Source organism: Bombina bombina, chromosome 4 (assembly GCF_027579735.1).
Source record: "Bombina bombina isolate aBomBom1 chromosome 4, aBomBom1.pri, whole genome shotgun sequence".
In the NCBI taxonomy this organism is placed as follows: Eukaryota; Metazoa; Chordata; class Amphibia; order Anura; family Bombinatoridae; genus Bombina; species Bombina bombina.
Window position 1 is genome coordinate 700,949,815 of NC_069502.1, and position 22,807 is coordinate 700,972,621.

General features: G+C 40.0%; 1 protein-coding gene across 1 annotated transcript in view; it reads left to right on the forward strand.

The window, feature by feature from the left end:
* Nucleotides 1–22,807, forward strand: part of NT5DC1 (5'-nucleotidase domain containing 1) — a 729,055-nt gene that overhangs the window by 638,505 nt on the left and 67,743 nt on the right. Inside the window, exons 10-11 of the mRNA XM_053710879.1 lie at nucleotides 4,252–4,413; nucleotides 21,976–22,135. Coding sequence (XP_053566854.1) covers nucleotides 4,252–4,413; nucleotides 21,976–22,135 — 322 coding nt within the window. The remainder of the gene's footprint in view (nucleotides 1–4,251; nucleotides 4,414–21,975; nucleotides 22,136–22,807) is intronic.

The window sequence follows — 22,807 nt, forward strand, 5'->3', positions numbered from 1 at the left end:
GGCTAGAACAGAGTAGTAAGATTGAACAGCAAACTAGATGAGAGTATGCATAGAGACTTATGTTATATATACAGACAGGAATCAGAAATATATCGAGAAAGACCGCTCCAGACTCACTACACCCAGCTGCACACAGCACCCCTGTTAGGGGGTAAATATGCTGGGCAGGTTTTCCAAGGGGATCTAAGTGGACTGATTAGCGTACTTTCTCAATAAGCACATGTAAGGACATGTAGCAAAATATATAGCAAGATTGAACAATGCTTAATGGAATGGAATTCCGCCCTGACGAAGCCCGGTCTGAAGGAAAGACGAGCGGGTGAAACGCGCATCGGCATTGGCTGAGCCGACCGGTCTCGTGATACATGCACTTACCGCTGTATGGAAATACGTTCCTGGCAAACAGAACTTACTGAGACTTCACTCATGCTGTTGTAACGAACACAGGAAGAAAAGGACATGCTTAACAAAACCAAGGTAAAAGGAAAGACAGCGCCTCATAGTGCAAATAAGTTCTAAAATAGGTAAAAGGAAAGACAGCGCCTCATAGTGCAAATAAGTAGGTGACGTTTCGTGGACAGCTCCCCTTCGTCGTCTGATGAAGGGGAGCTGTCCCCGAAACGTCACGTAAATAAAAGCTTCTATTGTTTATCCTTAAGCCCAGAGAGTGCTGTCTTCTATTACCTTTATCTTTATATCTCTACCTGCATTCAGCACCCTGAGATCTGGACACCTGTTTGTGCGAGTGCACCAGCCTCTGTGAATATATATATATATATATATATATATATACAGAGAGAAGCACACTCACAGGAATGAACAACTGGCTCAATATTATTGTTAGCCTGTTCTATGGCGATTTACTACCTGGGTGCAGCTTCTGGTCGTTTGGGGTTGCTGTGTTCCTTGTTCAAAAAGGAATTGCTTGGTATTTTGGCGCTGGACTGACTGTAATAGGCGGGATCAGACTGATATACTACAGGAAAGTTCTTCTCTGTGAAAAGAATTACTGGGCTAAAAGAAGCTGCACCCAGGTGGTAAATCGCCATAGAACAGGCTAACAATAGTATTGAGACAGTTGTTCGTTCCTGTGAGTGTGCTTCTGTGTGTGTGTGTGTGTGTGTGTGTGTACAGGGAGTGCAGAATTATTAGGCAAATGAGTATTTTGACCACATCATCCTCTTTATGCATGTTGTCTTACTCCAAGCTGTATAGGCTTGAAAGCCTACTACCAATTAAGCATATTAGGTGATGTGCATCTCTGTAATGAGAAGGGGTGTGGTCTAATGACATCAACACCCTATATCAGGTGTGCATAATTATTAGGCAACTTCCTTTCCTTTGGCAAAATGGGTCAAAAGAAGGACTTGACAGGCTCAGAAAAGTCAAAAATAGTGAGATATCTTGCAGAGGGATGCAGCACTCTTAAAATTGCAAAGCTTCTGAAGCGTGATCATCGAACAATCAAGCGTTTCATTCAAAATAGTCAACAGGGTCGCAAGAAGCGTGTGGAAAAACCAAGGCGCAAAATAACTGCCCATGAACTGAGAAAAGTCAAGCGTGCAGCTGCCAAGATGCCACTTGCCACCAGTTTGGCCATATTTCAGAGCTGCAACATCACTGGAGTGCCCAAAAGCACAAGGTGTGCAATACTCAGAGACATGGCCAAGGTAGGAAAGGCTGAAAGACGACCTTCTTGATGGGCCAGATGGATGGGCCCGTGGCTGGATTGGTAAAGGGCAGAGAGCTCCAGTCCGACTCAGACGCCAGCAAGGTGGAGGTGGAGTACTGGTTTGGGCTGGTATCATCAAAGATGAGCTTGTGGGGCCTTTTCGGGTTGAGGATGGAGTCAAGCTCAACTCCCAGTCCTACTGCCAGTTTCTGGAAGACACCTTCTTCAAGCAGTGGTACAGGAAGAAGTCTGCATCCTTCAAGAAAAACATGATTTTCATGCAGGACAATGCTCCATCACACGCGTCCAAGTACTCCACAGCGTGGCTGGCAAGAAAGGGTATAAAAGAAGAAAATCTAATGACATGGCCTCCTTGTTCACCTGATCTGAACCCCATTGAGAACCTGTGGTCCATCATCAAATGTGATATTTACAAGGAGGGAAAACAGTACACCTCTCTGGGAGGCTGTGGTTGCTGCTGCACGCAATGTTGATGGTGAACAGATCAAAACACTGACAGAATCCATGGATGGCAGGCTTTTGAGTGTCCTTGCAAAGAAAGGTGGCTATATTGGTCACTGATTTGTTTTTGTTTTGTTTTTGAATGTCAGAAATGTATATTTGTGAATGTTGAGATGTTATATTGGTTTCACTGGTAAAAATAAATAATTGAAATGGGTATATATTTGTTTTTTGCAAAGTTGCCTAATAAGTATGCACAGTAATAGTCACCTGCACACACAGATATCCCCCTAAAATAGCTAAAACTAAAAACAAACTAAAAACTACTTCCAAAAATATTCAGCTTTGATATTAATGAGTTTTTTGGGTTCATTGAGAACATGGTTGTTGTTCAATAATAAAATTAATCCTCAAAAATACAACTTGCCCAATAATTCTGCACTCCCTATATATATATATATATATATATGTATATATATATATATATATATATATATATATATATATATATATATATATATACATATTTGTATTCATATGTTTATATGTGTAGATATGTCTATCCACATCTGGTTGCCCCTTTTTCCTATAGGACTAGATACACACAGAGAGTGCACTCACAGGAACGAACAACTGGCTCAATACCATTGTTCGTCTGTTCTATGGCGATTTACCACCTGGGTGCAGCTTCTTTTTAGCCCAGTAATGCTTTTCACAGAGTAGAACTTTCCTGTAGTATATCAGTCTGATCGCGCCTATTATGGTCAGTCCATCGCTGAAATACCAGGCAATTCCTCTCTGAACAAGGAACACAACAACCCCAGACAATCGTTTCGGCCTTCATTGGGCCTCTTCAGTGAGGTGTAGCCATATTCCTCTAAGCACACTGAGCAAGAAGTCCACGTCTGTTTGCCCCTTTTTCCCATTGAGATACTAAATACATACACAGAGAAGTGCACTCACAGGAACAAACAACTGACTACCATTGTTAGCCTGTTCTATGGCGATTTAACACCTGGGTGCAGCTTTATATATACATAGATATGTATCTGTATATATCTCAATGTTAAAGTCCTTTGCCATATTCTTTTCCTAACACCTGAGACATCATATCTTTGAGCCCTCATTATTATTTATTATTATTATTATCATAAGGCGGAGTACAACAAAACATTTATGGGATCAAACGGGTAGAGGGCTCTGCCAAGAGTCGCACTGTTGTACTCAGCTCTTAAGAAGGTGATTATAATTTTTGTGCAATATTTTTTATTATTATTTTTATCAGACAGTGATATTATGATTATAACTGTTCTTTTAAATGTATTTTTGAAGTACTTTATGCTACTTTTTGTCTCTCATAACATTACCAGAGCTCTAAAGACGCGCTAACTCAGCAAGCGTAAATCTCAATTGCGCTCACGCGTTCACATTTACTTTCAACTTGTAATACTTCCAACGTGCGCAAACAGCGTGCTAGAAAAAATTTGCGTGTCACTCGTAATCTAGCCATATATATATGTTACTTTCCCTGTTTTACTTTGACCATGTATATTTTGCTTCTGTATATGAGTGCACCCAATTCATGAATTTCCACAAATAAGAGAAAAACACATTTCCCTGTTATGTTATTTTTTAAAAAAATCTAATGGCATCACTTCTAGATTGCTAGTTCCCACTGGAATAGGGCCCTTAATTCCTCCTGTATGTGTTTGTAAATGTTGTCCTGTCTCTTACAAGTTTTATATTATTGTTTTATTTCAATGAACTGTATCCATGGACAGCGCTGCGGAATATGCTGGCGCTTCATAAATAAAGTATAATAATAATAATCACTGGAGTGAAATAGAAAACTAAGCCAAAATCCACCCCAGTTGAATACAGTTATAGCATGGCAAACTAACTGGAATTGGACCAGAGAACTGATTTTTTTGTTACTATGATATGCCGTGTTGACATATCAGTTGCACACAAATTATAACCCATATGGATCAAAATTTGCCAAAATTTTAATTAAATACAAATTAATTCTTATTAACCTATTATCTATTTTTGTTTTTCTGCAACATTGTAGAGTGTAGCCATTTTATATGATCTGTTTTTTTTTTTCTGGCTTACAGGTTGTGTATTTTGGCGACAGCATGCGCTCAGATATTTTCTCTGCCCGCCACTTCAGCAACTGGGAGACTGTCCTCATCTTAGAGGAGTTAGAAGGTGATGAAGTATGTGAGCCAGACGCAACAGATTTTGTATCCTCCTTCAATAAAAAAGGAAAATATGATGTAAGTGACCCCTACAGATGTTGAGTAAATATAATGAAATAACCATTTAGGAATGTACCATCCTTTAGAAGTCTAGTGGACTAATTCATATGATACATCCACATTCATATGAATAGCATATTTTAGTTTATTTTTTTCACTATATTAAAGGGGCATGAAACCCCAAAAAATTATGTTGTGATTTAGGTAGAACATGCCATTTTAAACAACTTTCCAATTTACTTCTATTATCAAATTTGCTTAATTCTCTTAGTATCATTTGTTGAAGGAGCAGCAATGCACTACTGGTTTCTAACTGAACACATGGGTGAGCCAATTAAAATTGGTATATACTGTATATATATATATATATATATATATATATATATATATATATATGCAGCCACCAATCAGCAGCTAGAGCCTAGGATCCTGGCTGCTCCTGATATTTCCTAGATAAACCTTTCAGCAAAGGATAACAAGAGAAGGAAGCAAATTAAATAATAGAAGTAAATTGAAAAGTTATTTAAAATTGCATGCTTTTTCTGAATCATGAAAGAAAAATATATATAAAATGGCTTTAATATTATATTGTACTGACAATGAGAATAATAAACCTTAATTTAGGAAAACTGTATGAAGTCTGCAAACCAATTCCAGCTGGTGATGTTTATTAATAGAGTATAATAGGAAATACTTAACAAATTTGGTATTAAACAAAAGTGTTTACAGTGAAACTACTGTGCAACGCATGTCCTGCCATCAGTGTATCTTTACTCGTATCAGACATCTGATTGGGTGAAACAGCAGATTTCAATATACCTATAGGCCATCAATATGCAATGTTAGTACCAGCTTTTTCTTTATTACTCTGAAATCACAATAAAATGACTTCTAGTTCTTGTGAGATCTGAGAACTAATTCTCATCTCATAACTACAAATGTATCTCAGTACCACAACAGTGTAACAAATGCTTTCAACTTTTCTTCTTGTTTTCCAATTCTGCCTCCAACATTAGCAAACAACCGCTGATCTAACTGATATGCAACTGGGTTCTAACTGATATGCAACACATCATGCATTCTGAATCAAATTTGGATAAACAAGCAAAATATAAATACATTTTAAAATCTATAAACACTTTTATAATTGTTATTAATAAACACTTATTGCTCACACGTTAACCAGACTGCGTTAAAGTGAATGTAAATTTTGATGCTAAAGTGCCCGGTTTTTAAAAATTCTATTAAAAACAGGGGCACTTTAATTCATCAAAATTTACATTTCCCTTGTTGTGAAAAAATACCTTTTAAACTTGACAGCCGGCTCAGCTTCCTCCGGTCATCGCAAGCCATTTCTGACATCAGAAATGATGGATCGGTCATCCTCCAATCACGGCTTCCCCCCACGGGGGAATCAGTGTCTGATTCAACACCGTGATTGGAGGAAGCCGGATTCCTCATTTTAGACCCAGGAAGAGGCTTTGCAAGCGGAGGAAGCTGGAGCGGCTGTAAGTATTTTTTCACAACACGAGTGAAATGTAACTATACTTTGTTGTATTGTGTGGGCATGAAACTTATTTTTTTTCTTCCATGATTCAGATAAAATATACAAATGTAAGCAACTTTCCACTTCTATTATCTAATCTACTTTGATATCCTTGTATCCTTTAGGTAGTTTTAGAATTTTTAAAGCACTACTGGGAACTAGCTGCTCACATATGTCACTTGTCATTGGCTAATACAATGTGTTCAGATAGTAGTGCATTGCTGCACCTTCAACAAAGAAAACAAAGAGAATGTAGAAAATTTTATAATAAATTTAAAAGCTTTTCTTCTATAAGATACGATGAGTCCACGGATTCATCCTTTACTTGTGGGATATTATCCTCCTGCTAACAGGTAGTGGCAAAGAGCACCACAGCAGAGCTGTCTATATAGCTCCTCCCTTGACTCCACCCCCCCCCAGTCATTCTCTTTGCCTACTCTAAGTACTAGGAAGGGTAAAGTGAAAGAGGTGATAACATGTTAGTTTTTATTTTCTTCAAGCAAGAGTTTTTTATTTTAAATGATACCGGTGTGTACTATTTTCCCTCAGGCAGCAGATGGATGAAGACTTCTGCCTGGAGGCTGATGATCTTAGCAGTTGTCACTAAGATCCAGAGCAGTTCCCACAGAATGGCTGAGGAGTACTTAAGAAACTTCAGTGTGAGGAACGTTTTTCATGCTATAAGCAGTGAGGTATGTGCAGTCATTTTTTTCTTTAGAGACTGTGGTATTTCAGAATTGGCTGACAGTATCCCCATGAGGGAAAGGGTAAGCAGTAATCCTAAAAGATATAGAGGGGTATTACTAAGCTTGCATATATGGGCTAAGAAAAAATGGTTGACACTGGGCAAACGTTGGTTTGTGGGCAAACGTTTATTTAACTGGGAGTACTGATAACGTTTTTATGAGGAACGTTTTTCATGCTTAATGAGAGGGTACACATGGCTTCTTTTTGGGATTTGGAACCCACATGGCTAGTTTTAGACCGCTCTGGTGCGGTTCATTTGGGCTGAGAGACATCGAGTGAGATGGACGGGGCCTATTTTCGCACCTCAGTTGCGCAGTTGTTTTTGACAGGCAAGCAGCAAGCTCCAACTCCGGTGGACCCTTGTGAGCTGTATTGGGCCAAATCGAAGCTTTAACCCGGTTTTACAGACCCCTGAGGGCAGGTAGGCAAGGTTTAGGGGGTGTTTTTTCTTGATTTTAACGTTTATTAATTATCCGTTTTTTCTAATAAGGGTTAAGTGTTCCTTTCCTTGTGGGGCAAACTTAGCTGCATAGTTTGGATGCTAATATCATAAAATTGAAACGATTTGCAAAACTTGTATGCTTTTTTCTCTTAAAGGCGCAGTACCGTTTTTTAAGATTGTTATTTTTTCACTAAATAAAGTGTTTTCAAGCCTGTTTGTGGTCATTACTAGCCTGTTTAACATGTCTGACATTGAGGAAAGCCAATGTTCCATGTGTTTAGAAGCCATTGTGGAACCCCCACTTAAAATGTGTCCCTCATGTACTTAAAGGGCCTTAAATTGCAAAGAACATATTTTTTAGCTGATAAAAGTATGTCGCAGGATGATTCTCAGTCAGAAGAGAATCAGGTTATGCCATCTAATTCTCCCCAAGTGTCACAACCGTTAACGCCCGCACAAGCGACGCCAAGTATTAGTGTGTCTAATTATTTCACCCTGCAAGATATGGCCGCAGTTAGGTCTACTACCCTCACAGAGGTTTTATCTAAACTGCCTGGGTTGCAGGGGAAGCGCAGTAGGTCCGGTGTGACAGTAAATGCTGAGCCATCTGATGCTTTATTAGCCATCTCCGATGTACCCTCACAATGTTCTGAGTTGGGGGTGAGGGAATTGCTGTCTGAGGGAGAGCTTTCTGATTCAGGAAAGATGTTCCCTCAAACAGACTAGATATGACGGCTTTTAAGTTTAAGCTAGAACACCTCCGCTTGTTGCTCAGGGAGGTTTTGGCGACTCAGGATGATTGTGACCCTATTGTAGTTCCACCAGAGAAATTGTGTAAAATGGATAGATATCTAGAGGTTCCTACTTACACTAATGTTTTTCCGGTCCCTAAGCGGATTTCGGACATTGTTACTAAGGAGTGGGATAGACCAGGTATTCTGTTCTCTCCCTCTCCTACTTTTAAGAAAATGTTTCCCATATCTGACACCATTCGGGATTCGTGGCAAACGGTCCCTAAGGTGGAGGGAGCTATTTCTACCCTGGCTAAGCGTACAACTATACCTATTGAGGACAGTTGTGCTTTCAAAGATCCTATGGATAAAAAATTAGAGGGTCTTCTAAAGAAAATATTTATTCATCAGGGTTTTCTTCTGCAAGCTATAGCGTGCATTGTTCCTGTAACTACTGCAGCTGCTTTTTGGTTCGAGGCTCTAGAGGAGGCTCTTAAGGTTGAGACCCCATTAGATGATATTCTGGACAGAATTAGGGCTCCCAAGCTAGCTAATTCTTTCATTACAGATGCTGCTTTTCAACTGGCTAAATTAGCGGCAAAGAATTCAGGTTTTGCCATTTTAGCGCGTAGAGCGTTATGGCTTAAGTCCTGGTCTGCTGACGTGTCATCAAAATCTAAGCTTTTAGCTATTCCTTTCAAGGGTAAGACCCTATTCGGACCTGAACTGAAAGAGATCATTTCCGACATCACTGGAGGAAAATGCCATGCCCTTCCTCAGGATAAGACAAATAAGATAAGGACCAAACATAATAATTTTCGTTCCTTTAGAAACTTCAAAGGTGGTCCCCCTACCTCCTCCCCTGCCGCAAAGCAGGAGGGGAATTTTGCTCAATCCAAGTCAGTCTGGAGACCTAACCAGACTTGGAATAAGGGTAAACAGACCAAGAAGCCCGCTGCTGCCACCAAGACAGCATGAAGGGGCAGCCCCCGATTCGGGACCGTATCTAGTAGGGGGCAGACTTTCTTTCTTTTCTCAGGCTTGGGCAAGAGAGGTTCAGGACTCCTGGGCTTTAGAAATTGTGACCCAGGGGTATCTTCTAGAATTCAAAGATTCTCCTCCAAGGGGGAGATTTCATCTTTCACGGTTGTCTGTAAACCAGACAAAAAGGAGAGGCGTTCTTACGCTGTGTAGAAGACCTATATACTATGGGAGTAATCTGCCCAGTTCCAAAAGCAGAACAGGGGCAGGGGTTTTACTCCAATCTGTTCGTGGTTCCCAAAAAAAAGGGAACCTTTAGACCGATTTTAGATCTCAAGATCCTAAACAAATTTCTCAGAGTCTCGTCCTTCAAGATGGAGACCATTCAAACTATTTTACCAATGATCCAGGAGGGTCAATATATGACCATTGTGGATTTGAAGGATGCGTATCTTCACGTTCCTATCCACAAAGATCATCACCATTTCCTCAGGTTCGCCTTCCTGGACAAGCATTACCAGTTTGTGGCTCTTCCCTTCGTGTTAGCCACAGCTCCCAGAATTTTCACAAGTGCAAGGTTCCCTTTTGGATGATATCTTAATTCAGGCGTCAACTTACCAACTAGCCAAATCTCACACGGACATCGTGTTGGCTTTTCTAAGATCTCACGGGTGGAAGGTGAACATAAAGAAGAGTTCACTTATTCCTCTCACCAGAGTTCCATTCCTGGGAACTCTAATAGACTCGGTAGACATGAAAATTTTCCTGACGGAGGTCAGAATATCAAAGATTTTAACCACCTGCCCAGCACTTCATTCCATTCCTCGGCCATCAGTGGCTCAGTGTATGGAGGTAATTGGACTAATGGTAGCAGCAATGGACATAGTTCTGTTTGCTCACTTGCATCTCAGACCACTGTAACTATGCATGCTCAGACAGTGGAATGGGGACTATGCAAATGTATCTCCTCAGATAAATCTGGATCAAGAGACCAGAGACTCTCTTCTTTGGTGGTTGTCACAGGATCATCTGTCCCAGGGAATTTGTTTCCGCAGGCAAGCATGGGTCATAGTGACGACGGACACCAGCCTATTGGGCTGGGGTGCAGTCTGGAATTCCCTGAAAGCACAGGGTGTGTGGACTCAGGAGGAGGCTCTCCTTCCAATAAATATTCTAGAACTGAGAGCGATATTCAATGCGCTTCAGGCGTGACCTCAGCTGGCTTCGGCCAGATTCATAAGATTCCAGTCGGACAATATCACGACTGTGGCATATATCAATAATCAAGGGGGAACAAAGAGTTCTCTAGCGATGATAGAGGTTTCCAAAATAATTTGATGGTCAGAGACTCACTCTTGCCATCTATCAGCAATCTATATCCCAGGAGTGGAGAACTGGGAAGCGGATTTTAGAAGTCGTCAGACTTTTCATCCGGGGGAGTGGGAGCTCCATCCGGAGGTGTTTGCACAATTGATTCATCAATGGGGCACACCAGAATTGGATCTGATGGCATCTCGGCAGAATGCAAAACTTCCTTGTTACGGGTCCAGATCAAGGGATCCCAAGCAGTACTGATAGATGCTCTAGCAGTACCTTGGTCGTTCAACCTGGCTTATGTGTTTCCACCATTTCCTCTCCTTCCTCGTCTGATTGCCAGAATCAAACAGGAGAGGGCTTCAGTGATTTTGATAGCACCTACGTGGCCACGCAGGACTTGGTATGCAGACCTGGTAGAAATGTCATCTCTACCACCGTGGACACTGCCACTGAGACAGGACCTTCTCATTCAAGGTCCGTTCCAGCATCCAACTCTAGTTTCTCTGAGGATGACTGCCTGGAAATTGAACGCTTGATTTTATCTAAGCGAGGATTCTCTGAGTCGGTCATAGACACCTTGATTCAGGCTCGAAAGCCTGTCACTAGGAAGATTTACCATAAGATACGGCTCACTCTACTAGAGCGGTAGCTTCCACATGGGCTTTTAAAAATGATGCTTCTGTTGAACAGATTTGTAAGGCTGTGACTTGGTCTTCACTTCATACCTTTTCCAAATTTTACAAATTTGATACTTTTGCTTCTTCGGAGGCTATTTTTGGGAAAAATGTTCTTCAAGCAGTGGTGCCTTCTGTTTAGGCATCTGTCTTGTCCCTCCCGTTCATCCGTGTCCTGTAGCTTTGGTATTGTATCCCACAAGTAAAGGATGAATCCGTGGACTCATCGTATCTTATAGAAGAAAAGTAAATTTATGCTTACCTGATAAATTGATTTCTTCTATGATACAACAAGTCCACAGCCTGCCCTGTCAATTTCAGACAGATTATATTTTTTTGATTTAAAACTTCAGTCACCTCTGCACCTTTTAGTTTCTCCTTTTTCTTCCTGTACCTTCGGTCGAATGACTGGGGGGTGGAGTCAAGGGAGGAGCTATATAGACAGCTCTGCTGTGGTGCTCTTTGCCACTTCCTGTTAGCAGGAGGATAATATCCCACAAGTAAAGGATGAATCCGTGGACTCGTCGTATCATAGAAGAAATCCATTTATCAGGTAAGCTTAAATCTACTTTTTTTTTTTAATTGTATGCTCTATCTCTGGGTTCTTCAAACCACGGGTCGGGGTCCATTACTGGGTTGCAAAACCATGTTTGCTGGGTCGCGACTTGTGTATGTTGTAGAGAAGTGTGTCTGTTGTAGACGAGTGTGTGTGGTGTGTGTTGTAGACAAGTTTGTGTGGTGTGTTATAGACTAGTGTGTGGTTTGTGTGTTGTAGACGAGTGTGCGTGTGTTGTAGATGAGTGTGCGTGTTTTGTAGACAAGTGTGTGTGTGTTGTAGACGAGTGTGTGTGGTGTGTGTTGTAGACAAGTGTGTGTGTTATAGACTAGTGTGTGGTCTGTGTGTTGTAGACGAGTGTGCGTGTGTTGTAAACGAGTGTGTGTGTGTTGTAGACGAGTGTGTGTGTGTTGTAGACAAGTGTGTGTGTGTTGTAGACAAGTGTGGCTTTTATTACCTTTTATAACACTTTCAAGTTTGACTACAGGAATAAAGTACACACACATTTTAGTCACTTTGCCAAAAATTGCATCTATCCTGTTGTATATTACTTCAGAAATGTTCAGACGAAGCCTAAAAATAGGGTCACAAATTATTATCATGGCAATGGGTCTTGGGAATAAAAGTTTGAAGAACCCTGCTCTATCTGAATAATGAAAGAAAAAAATTGGGGTTTTATGCCCCTTTAAATTGACTTACTTTCTCCTTTTCACTATCTCATTTTATAACGGTGCCTAAATCAAATCACTTGAATGCTTGTTTATTTCAAATAACACAGGTCTTTATCACACTCGGGATAATCTATATGTTGCCTCTATTCTATTTTAAGAAAGGTATATGTATAGGGTACAGATTGAAGGTTATTTTTAGAAGTGTTCAGACCATAATTTGTAAAAAGGCTGCAGAAACGCACTTATTTTTCTAGCGATCGCCTTCCTGGAATTTCAAGTTGTTTTTGTTAACTTTGGCCACATGATTGCTAACAGCTGCAAGAAATCAAATTGTATAATGTATCTATAATGACTAATAACAGGAGTGCCTTAGCTCTTCAGCATTACGGCACTTTGCTTCATACAGATGAACTTCCTGAACGCTGAACTTCAACCTTCTCTCCTGTAGGCAGATTTTTTTCTTATATTGTTTTTTCTATTTAAAGATTATAGTAATTAAGCTTATCTCTGAGGGGGGCTAAGTTAGAGAAAGCAAAGATTTATGGCAGCATATTAGCTAGTAATGATTTCAGAAGCATATCCACTAAAGCAATTATCTTACTAACAAATTTATAAATACATGGAAGATGTGCTGTATATTTAGCGCATAAAATAAACTTCTTAGCAGCTCAGCAAGCAACAATTAACCCTATACTCAAACTATAAAGAGGTTATGACTTTCAAACAAAAAAAATAAGTAATGTAAAATATATAGTTTGATACAAATTCATTAAATGGCATCAAAATAACGTTCACCAATATTTGTTTTGACAGTCTGTGAAGTTTAGGGAGACATAGTGACAGGAACATTAGGAAACAGTAAGTACTCGTTACTTTCTGGCAACAAGATGATTATGAAAGGATGGAGAGGAAATGAAATCAGTAATAGGAAAATTATTGGAAACACTTTGAAGGAAACAACTTTATTTACAGTAAGATTGCCAGACTAATCTAGCTGACCTTTTATACTATGTTCAATTTCAATCAGTAATATTTCAAGTTTAAATGTTGTACCAAGTCTCATAATTAACAGCAAAAAATGCAAAGCATAGCCAGTGTCAAATGATAAATGCTGGTGTAGACACTTAAGAAACATTGGCCTAGATTACAAGTTTTGCGTTATGGTGCGGTACGACTGTACCGCTGAAAAATTGTCCATTGCTCGTGGAATGGCAGGTAACCCATATTACAAGTCGCAGCGGTATAGCTATACCGCAAGCATTTTAGCCTGTAACTCATGATCCATTCCGCACTCAAAAAATGACGTTTGGGTGCGGGATTTTCCATAGTGCCGTATTACAGGTTGTACGTTCCTGCTAAAATGCTTGCGTTACAGCCTATACCGCTGTGAGCCATTACGCGATCTGAGACCAGTAGTTATAGATTTTGCGAAGCAAAAATGTTAGGGGGTGTTTGGGTTAGGGTTAGGTTCAGGGTTACGTTAGGGTTATGCTTAGAGTTCGTGTTACGTTAGGGTTAGGGGTTAATATATTTTTGTAGTGTTAGTGATGTGGGAGGCCAGAGGTTTAGGGGTTAATAACTTTAGTATAGTGGCAGCGATATTGGGGGCGGAAGATTAGGGGCTAATAAGTGTAGGTAGGTGGCAGCAATGTTAGGGCCAGCAGATTAGGGGTTAATAACCGTAATGTAGGTGGCGGCGATGTTAAGTGCGATAAAGCGCAGTACCTAATTTAAGTAGCTTGTTCACACTTACATCCAAGATATAGGGGTTAATATTTTTATTTAGGTGGCGGCGATGTTATGAACGGCATATTAGGGGTTCATAACTGTATGTAAGTTGCAGCGATGTCTGGGGCAGCAGATTAGGGGTGTTTATATGTGGTTTTTACGTAACTTTTTCTTTCCCCATAGACATCAATGGGGCTGCATTACGGAGCTTTTGTTTCCGCGATCGCAGGTGTTAGGCTTTTTTTTAGCCGACTCTCGCCATTGATGTCTATGGGGAAATCGAGCACGAGCACGTCAAAACACCGCTTGTATTTGGGTGAGTTATGGATGTCCCTGGAAAAGACAATGTCTGGATGGCAGCATATGTTGCTCCAAAATGTATGCATATCTTTCTGCATTAATGGTGCCCTCACAGATGTGCAAGTTACCCATGCCATGGGCACTGACATACCATTATACCATGACAGATGCTGGCTTTTTGGACCTGATGCTGATGACAGCTTTGATGGTCCTTTTCCTCTTTGGCCCCGAGAACACGACGGCTGTTTTTTTCCAAAAACTATTTGAAATGTTGACATGTCGGACCACAAAACACAATTAAACTGTGCTACTGTCCATCTCAGATGAGACCGAGCCCAGAGAAGTCAGCGGCTCTTCTGGACAGTGTTGATGTATGGCTTCTGCTTTGCATAGTAAAGTCTTAACTTGCATCTGTGGATGCAGTAGTGAATGGTGTTGACTGACAAAGGTTTACCAAAGTATTCCTGAGTCAATGTCAGGATATCCATTACAGACCCATGACAATTTTTGAGACAGTGACGTATGAGGGATCGGAGATCACGCACATTCAGAAGTGATTTTCGTCCTTGTCCTTTACGCACTGAGATTTGACCGGATTACTTGAATCTTTTAATTATATTGTGCGCTGTAGAAGGTGAAATGCCCAAAATCCTACCGATGTTTTTCTTAAAGTGTTGGATTATTCGCTGACGCATCTGTTGGCAGATTGTTGAGCCTCGACCCATCCTTGCTTTTGAAGCACTAGGCCTTTTTTGGAGGCTCCTTATATTCTACGATTACACAATTGCCTCACCTGTATAACATCACCTTCTTATTTTAACTTTCCACATCGCTATTAGTCCTAAATTGCCCCGTCCCAACTTTTTTGGAACCTGTTGCAGTCATCAGATTTGAAATTAGTGTATATTTTCAAAAATACATTAAATTCACAAAGTAAAAGATCAAATAATGTGTTAATAATCTGTTTTCAATATAGCACAGAGTGATTTTTTATTTTCAAATTGCATTTTCAATACTGTCCCAACTTTTTCGGAATTGGGGTTGTATATATTAGTCCTTAAAGGCGCACTCACAGACAAATACTCCACTGGACCAGGGTGCAAATTTCAATATCAATACACCTCCAACAAGGATGCACTCTCTGAATTTACAACAATCCAAACTTTATTATAAACGTTTTGGAAGTAGTCTGAGGAAGGAGTGTCAACCTCGAAAACGTTCACAATAAAGTTTGGAATATATATATGCAAAACATGGGGTGGGGTCAGCACTCTCAGGCCGGACCGGGTACACATCCTATGACCCTGCAACATGCACAGCCCTGGGTGCAAACCAGCACTCTCAGGAAGCTGCACTGCCACCAGAGTCACAGGCAGTTAACCCCAGTCAGGCCTGGGTGCAAGGCCCAAACAAGGAAAATTATAATTATATATATATATATACTGTATATATAATTTTTTCTTTAATCAATTATTATTTTTTTCTTCAATCTATTTTTCATTAATTATTTTTTTTCTTCTTTTATCCATTCTTTTTTATTTTTTTCTTCCATTTTTTCCTCAATTTTTATATAAATTTTTTTACTCGGTCCTCATTGATTAGTTGTACAGAGTGGGCGATTATCCCCTATAACAGAAGCCGGTACATCGAGTCATACTTAAGAAATTAATAAGCTAGGATGTTTCCAATATATTATTGAGGATACCTTCAGTATACATTGATTCAGCCTTTTGATTGGTCGGTACTTGATCCTCCATTTAAAGGGACAGTCTACACCAAATGTTTTATTGTTTAAAAAGATAGATAATCCCCTTATTAACCATTCCCCAGTTTTGCATAACTAACAAAGTTTTATTAATATATGTTTTGCCTCTGTGATTACCTTGTATCTAAGCCTCTGCAGACTGTCCCCTTATCTCAGTGCTTTTGACAGACATGCAGTTTAGCCAATCAATGCAGACTCCTAAATAAGTCTACGGGAGTGAGCACAATGTTATCTATATGACACACATGAACTAGTACTGTCTAACTGTGAAAAACTTTTAAAATGCTCTGAGCTAAGAGGCGGTTTTCAACAGTTTAGAAATCAGTTTGAGCCTACCTAGGTTTAGCTTTTCAAAAATACCACCAAGGGTCGCGGTTGGTTTGTTTACTAACACAATGTGCCCGTTTGCTGATTCGATAGTCCTGAATGCGTCATAGTATGATGGACACACATGATGTTTGTAAGCCCCGCCCGCAAAAGACTGAGAACATGGTGTGTTAGTAACGCCATTATGAGTTGTTTGTTCTCTATACTATTTTATGGTTTTCAAGGAAGGGACTCATATTCCAACACAGATCCTTGGGGGATAAGGAAGGATGTTTAGTTTGTCTAGTTATTCTAGATTTGCAGTAAGGATGCTTGTTAGAGCTGTCTTGATTTGTTCATACAGGCTATTTATAATGTATGCACCAACACACCTAGTGGCATAATTAAACACACACGATTATACACATTCATGAGGCAATAGATCTATATCACATATATACTTTTAAAGGTTTTTCATATGCACATCATAAGCATGTTTATGAATATTATTTTTATTCTGAATATGGATATATTGTTGTTTGAGTTCATATAAAAATATCACATGTTGATGTTATCTAACACATGATTGGTGGAGCACTGTGGGAAGGGGCTTTGGGTTTAATGTTAATTTTCATTGTTCACTGAATCTTTGTCTGAGGAAGGGGTGAAAACCTCGAAATGTCACATAGTAAAGTCTTTTTGTTTTAAATCCAGAGAGTGCATTTTTCTTAATATTGTTATATATATGTGTGTGTATATATATATATATATATATATATATTAGTCAAAAGTGTAGCAGCACTCCAGCTCCAAATAGCTTTGTAAAGCTTTCCTAGCCCCAGGTGCACTTCAAAATTACAAATTATCCAAAGAAGAGGAAGTTACTCACAGGGCCTTGAATATAGTCCAACAAGTCTTTATTGACGTTTCGGGTGTTACCCCTTTATCAAAATAGCACAATAATAACAATCATACTCACCCACCTTAACTACCCCTGCATATCAAACAATTAGTGCGGTATTCACCCCGGCACCAGGAAGTAAACCGCCATCACGTGACAACATGTCACACCCGTTGGCATAGCAACCGGACGCTCAGCTGTGAAAGCTGAGTGAAAGTTAAAAACAACGTTAAAAACATAGACAAAAAGGTGACAGGAGCAATGTGAAACATAGTGTGGTTACAGTACAATGAAGAGCCGTTATGCCCAATATCAATATATACACAATGTAAAAGTTACGGATATCGTAATCATGACCGTAGTCAGCATAATCTATACACCATATCGCGGGGGGGTATAGACTGTAACTAATCACAAGCATGGCAATCATAATATGATGCAGGCTAGAAGGTAGTCTAGGTACATTGCGTACAATATAGAGTCCATCAACCTGACATACCTTCAGAAAGGTAAGGGATGAAATTGTATATCACAAAACAGGAGTTACAGTAATAAACCGAATACCCCAGGGCATAATCCTAATATCCTAGCCCGAATGGTACAGTAGAGGAAGCCATACAGAATGACATATAAACAGTATACGATAATATATACAATACTATATAGTATAACAGACAAGTGGTAATGCCCATACCGTCAGAGAAGTATACCATAAATGTGGCTAACTTGTGTCTCATAAACCGCTAATAAGCATCTCTTAGAGTGTTAAGCACATAGTTGCAAACACTCAGTCCATCATGGACCAATGGTTCAAACCACTGTGTGATGGCATGTACTGCCATATCCTCAAGCAGATGTCCACTGTTATAGATAGCAGTGCCAGTCAAGGTGGAAATCCAGGCCCCTAGGGGTCAAAGTCCCAAGATTGAAAATCCATCTGGATTCCCTCTGCAACAATATTTTGGCCCTATCTCCCCCCCAGGTTAGTGGGGGGACGTGGTCAATGATAATGTATTTGAGATCAGAGACCTTATGTCCTACCTCAGCGAAATGTCGTGCCACCGGCTGGTCAGACGTACCCTTCTCCAATGCTGCACGTATAGCAGACCGGTGATTAGCCATCCTAGTCCTCAAGTCATTCACGGTTTTACCTACATAAAACATTCCACACACACAGTGTAGGAGGTAAACAATGTAGTTGGTTGTGCAGGTTACTCTATGCTTGATTTTAAACTTCTTGGTGGAGTATGGATGGCGGAAGAAGCTGCCTGTTGTCAATCCCCCACAACTGGTACAACCCAGGCACCGAAAACAGCCCTTTTTGGTTTTAAGCCAGGTATCACTGCTGTAAAAATCTCTCGGATCTGCTTTCATTAGGTGATCTCTCAGAGAGGTCGCCCTATGGTAGCCAATTTTGGGTGGAGGCATGGTTTTAAATGGCAGGTCTGTGTCAGACGATAGAAGTCCCCATTTGTTCCTCAGGATATCAGCAATCCCTTCTTTCTTCTTGATATAGATGGTAGTGAATGTGAGTCTCTCATCTACTGTTCTTTTGTTAGTGCCAAAGAGAAGGTCCTTTTCTGTTGTACCTGTTAACGTTCCTTTACAGGTCAACAGATTATTTTGGTCATCATGTTCGTCAATTGTACTTCTCTCAATTCCATTGTAGAGTTATTCCTTGCCACCCTCTTGAATTGCGAAGTTGAAAGTGCCTTCTTTAGGCTGGGTGGGTGACAGCTGGTAGCATGTAGGAATGAATTTTTGTCCGTTGGTTTACTGAACAGAGTGTTGTTGAGAATATCATCCTGTTTAAAGATTCTTAAGTCCAGAAAGTCTATTGATTGTTTATCATACAGTATCTTGAACTTGACCGTCGGATGTACTTTATTCAGTTCCTCAAACCACTTTAGCAGTTGCTCTTCTGTCCCTGTCCATAGGAGGAACAGGTCATCAATATACCCTTTAAATAGTTGTATCCTCTCGTCATTAAACAATTGGGTGACCTCATTCTCAAATTCTGCCATATTAGACCCCATCGCCGTACCTGCCACCTGTAAATAGAAGGATCTTTCAAATCGGAAGTAGTGGAGTTCTAGGCATAATCTCAGCATTTCACATAATACATCCGTGGGTGGCCCTATGTATGGGTACTTGAGTAATTGTCGTCTTGTAGCTGCTATTCCCTCCTGGTGGGGAATGACAGTATACAGACTGGTCACATCCAGGGTGACAAGCCAAGCATTCTCAGTGAGAGGAGGTAGATCCTAAATCAGCTTAAGCATTGATGCTGAGTCCAACAGGAAGGAGGGTATATTGCGCACAATGGGTTGGAGAACGTAATCAATATATGTCGCTAAAGGTTGTAATAGGGAGCCAACAGCTGACACAATGGGTCTCCCCGGGGAGGCAACCAAACTTTTATGCACTTTCAGCAACATGTACAGCACCGGTGTCCTAGGGAACTTGACAGTCATGTAGTTGCTGATGTTGGTATCAATGAAGTTGTTCTTAAGTAACAGTTGTGTCGTTTCATCTATTATCGTTTTGAATTGTTTGCTTGGATCTCCCCTCATCGGGTAGTATGTATCTTTATCATCCAGTTGTCGCATTACTTCTTTCTTGTAATCGGTGTAGTCCTGTAAGACCACTGCACCCCCTTTGTCCGCCTCCCTCAGGACTATGGTGTTATCTTCTTGTAATGTTTTAAGTGCTCCTCTCTCTTTCATAGTCAGATTATGTCTGTACTGTTTATATTTCATATAGTCATCCTCACTTTCCTGCCATAGGATACTGGATAAAGTCTTAATGGAAGCATTTTGACTGTTTGGGTCATAGGTGCTTCTTGCCCTGAACTTAGTGCCCGTGTCCGCATCACTGGTGGTGCCAAAATGTTCTTTAAGTCTTAGGGTTCAAGAAAATTTCTGTATGTCTACGTATAGATCAAAGTTCTCAGGTTGGGAAGTTGGAACAAATGAGAGGCCCTTGTTAAGGACACTCCTTTCATCCTCCGTGAGAATGTGGCTGCTTAAATTAATGATCAGATCCTCCTGGATCTGCCCCTCCTGGGTGGTCTTGGTGGGCGGCCTATACCCCCCCTTTCAGGTATGCTTCCTCTGCCCCCTTCGTTTTTTGAGTGCGTCTGCATGCCTAGTTGGTTGTCTGTCTCCATTACCACTGGTCTGGAGGTGTTATCCGTATCAGAGCTATTACCTGAGCTGTCTACGGTCCCCATCAGTCTCATGCGATTGTATCTTTGTCTCCACGGTCTGTTTAGCCGATATTGTGTCCTCTCTTCTGGACTCAGTTGCCACCGATAGACAATCTTGTTTTTGTAGTAGTTTTGTAGAGTGTTACATCTTCCAGTTTGAGATTTTTAAACAAAATTATTTCATTCTCATATTTGTCCACTTCTTCTTTCATTTTTTTCAGCCAATCCTGCTCTTTGTCCATCTCCAACCTTTTTAGATACTGATCCTCATAGACCTTGGTCTCTTTTCTATTAACCTCCAGTAGTCGGGTAACTTCTTCAATGACCAATAGGATTTGGTCCATGGAACATTTATTCATAATGTTACACCATTTCAGGCAAAATGCTGGATTGTTGCGACCTATGGTCGGAGTGTTTCTGATTCTAAAACCCTGTGGAATAAATTTTCTCCTGTGGTATTCAGACAGGTATGTAGCATGCAAAATAAGGTCCTTTTCTTTCTTTTTTAATTTAGTCAGTTTGGCATAAATCTTGGAGTCTTGTTCAATTGTTGCTCTTAGTGGCAGCGAGGCGTACCTAATCCTTGAGACATCTTCCTCGGTAAAGAAAAATTCTTCTGCTCCTTTAATTTCCTCAGTGAAATCCCCTTCAATCTCAATCTGTTGCTCCATGTCACCAATTCACATACAGTGTATGTTGCAGTAATAGTGCTAGCTACCGTAGTAGTCAGCAGAGGTATGCTGTAATGCAAATGCGGGTGCTCCTAAAAGAAATAGGTAATAGTCAAAAGTGTAGCAGCACTCCAGCTCCAAATAGCTTTGTAAAGCTGCACTTCAAAAGTACAAATAATCCAAAGAAGAGGAAGTCACTCACAGGGAGTGACCCTGTGAGTGACTTCCTCTTCTTTGGATTATATATATATATATATATATATATATATATATATATATATATATATATATATAGATATATATATATATATATATTACAGTAACATTTTATTTAAATCTATTTTTGATGTGTCTGGTGCACATTTTTTAACCCTTACATTTTACGTGAGGTCACTCGCTCTAACCTGGCAGGCACAAATTTAGTTTGCCCTCGAGAGCACCCGTTTACTTGCAACTTGTAATACTCAAGCAAGTTAGTGCAGTTAAGATAGTGGATATAAAGGAGGTTTGCAATGTTTTTAAAGACATCTTATTGGTATATTTGCATTGAAACTAAGGCATTGCTACCTGTCTATACTAAATGTACTTTATTAAAGCGTTTTTTTTTTTTTTTTAAATTAGCATCTGCAGAACCAACTTTTAAGGGATATGAAGCAACTTCTATTATCAAATTTTCTTGGTGTCTTTTGTTGAAAAGCAGGGAAGTAAGCTTAGGAGCACTATATGGCAGCAGTTTTGCAATAATGTTATCCATTTGCTGTAGCACTAGAAGGCAACACTATTTCCTGCCATTTAGTGCTCTATATACCTACTTAGGTATCTCTTCAACAAAGAATATCATGGGAACAACGCAATGTTGATAATAGAAGTAAATTGGAAACTTTTTGTATAATTGTATGCTCTGTCTGAATCACACAATTTCACTAAATATATCATATATAAAAATAATGTATTTGATTTCAAGAAGTAGCGTGTTCTCAATATCCCTATATTTGCACTGTTGCCTTACACTGGTTTTGTTTTTCAATGGTTTTAGAGCCTTAAACCACAACCGCCACATTCTGTATCAAGAAAATGGGGCTCATACTTTGCTGACAGAATCGCAAGTACACAGGAAACAATACGTATGACTTGGAGCTGCTCAAGCATTAGAAATTACAGTACCATCACGATCCCAAGCATCATGGCAATCGCAGGTAAGATGTGAAGTGATAATGGATAACATCATTTATAGATAATAGACACCTTAATGCTGTCTCTAATTTAGTGGGACAGTCTGCCTCTTTTGTGGTTTTCTCAAAATCAACACAATAGAGACTAACTGGATATTTCTGTAATATGTGTGTGTGTGTGTGTGTGTGTGGGCCCATATTAAAATATATACTGTATAAATAAGTCACCGGCAACAAATAATATAAATGATTTTAGCAGTGTCCTGTGTTGCTATTACGTGTCTTTTTATGAAAAAATTACATTTTCTTATATGACACTTAAAATTCAGTCACAAACCCAAATTGGTTAAGCTGGTTCCAAAAACAAATTTACCAGAAATGGAAAATATTACTATGGTAAGGTACACATCCTTCTTATTTGTTTGCCCAGTCTCACTTATAGTCTAGTATAGAATGGGTAAGAAATATCTAACAGCTAGATTACAAGTTTTGCGTTATGGTGTGGTCCGGCTATACCGCGGAAAAATTGGCCATTGCGCGTGGAATGGCAGGTCTCCACGCTGGATGTCCGCGCCACCGGCAACGATGCTTCTCGCTTCCACAGCTCCGCTCCACTCCACTGGGATGAAGATAGAAGATGCCCCCGCGATAGATCAAGATGTTGTCGCCTGGATTAAGACTTCTCGCTGCCTGGAT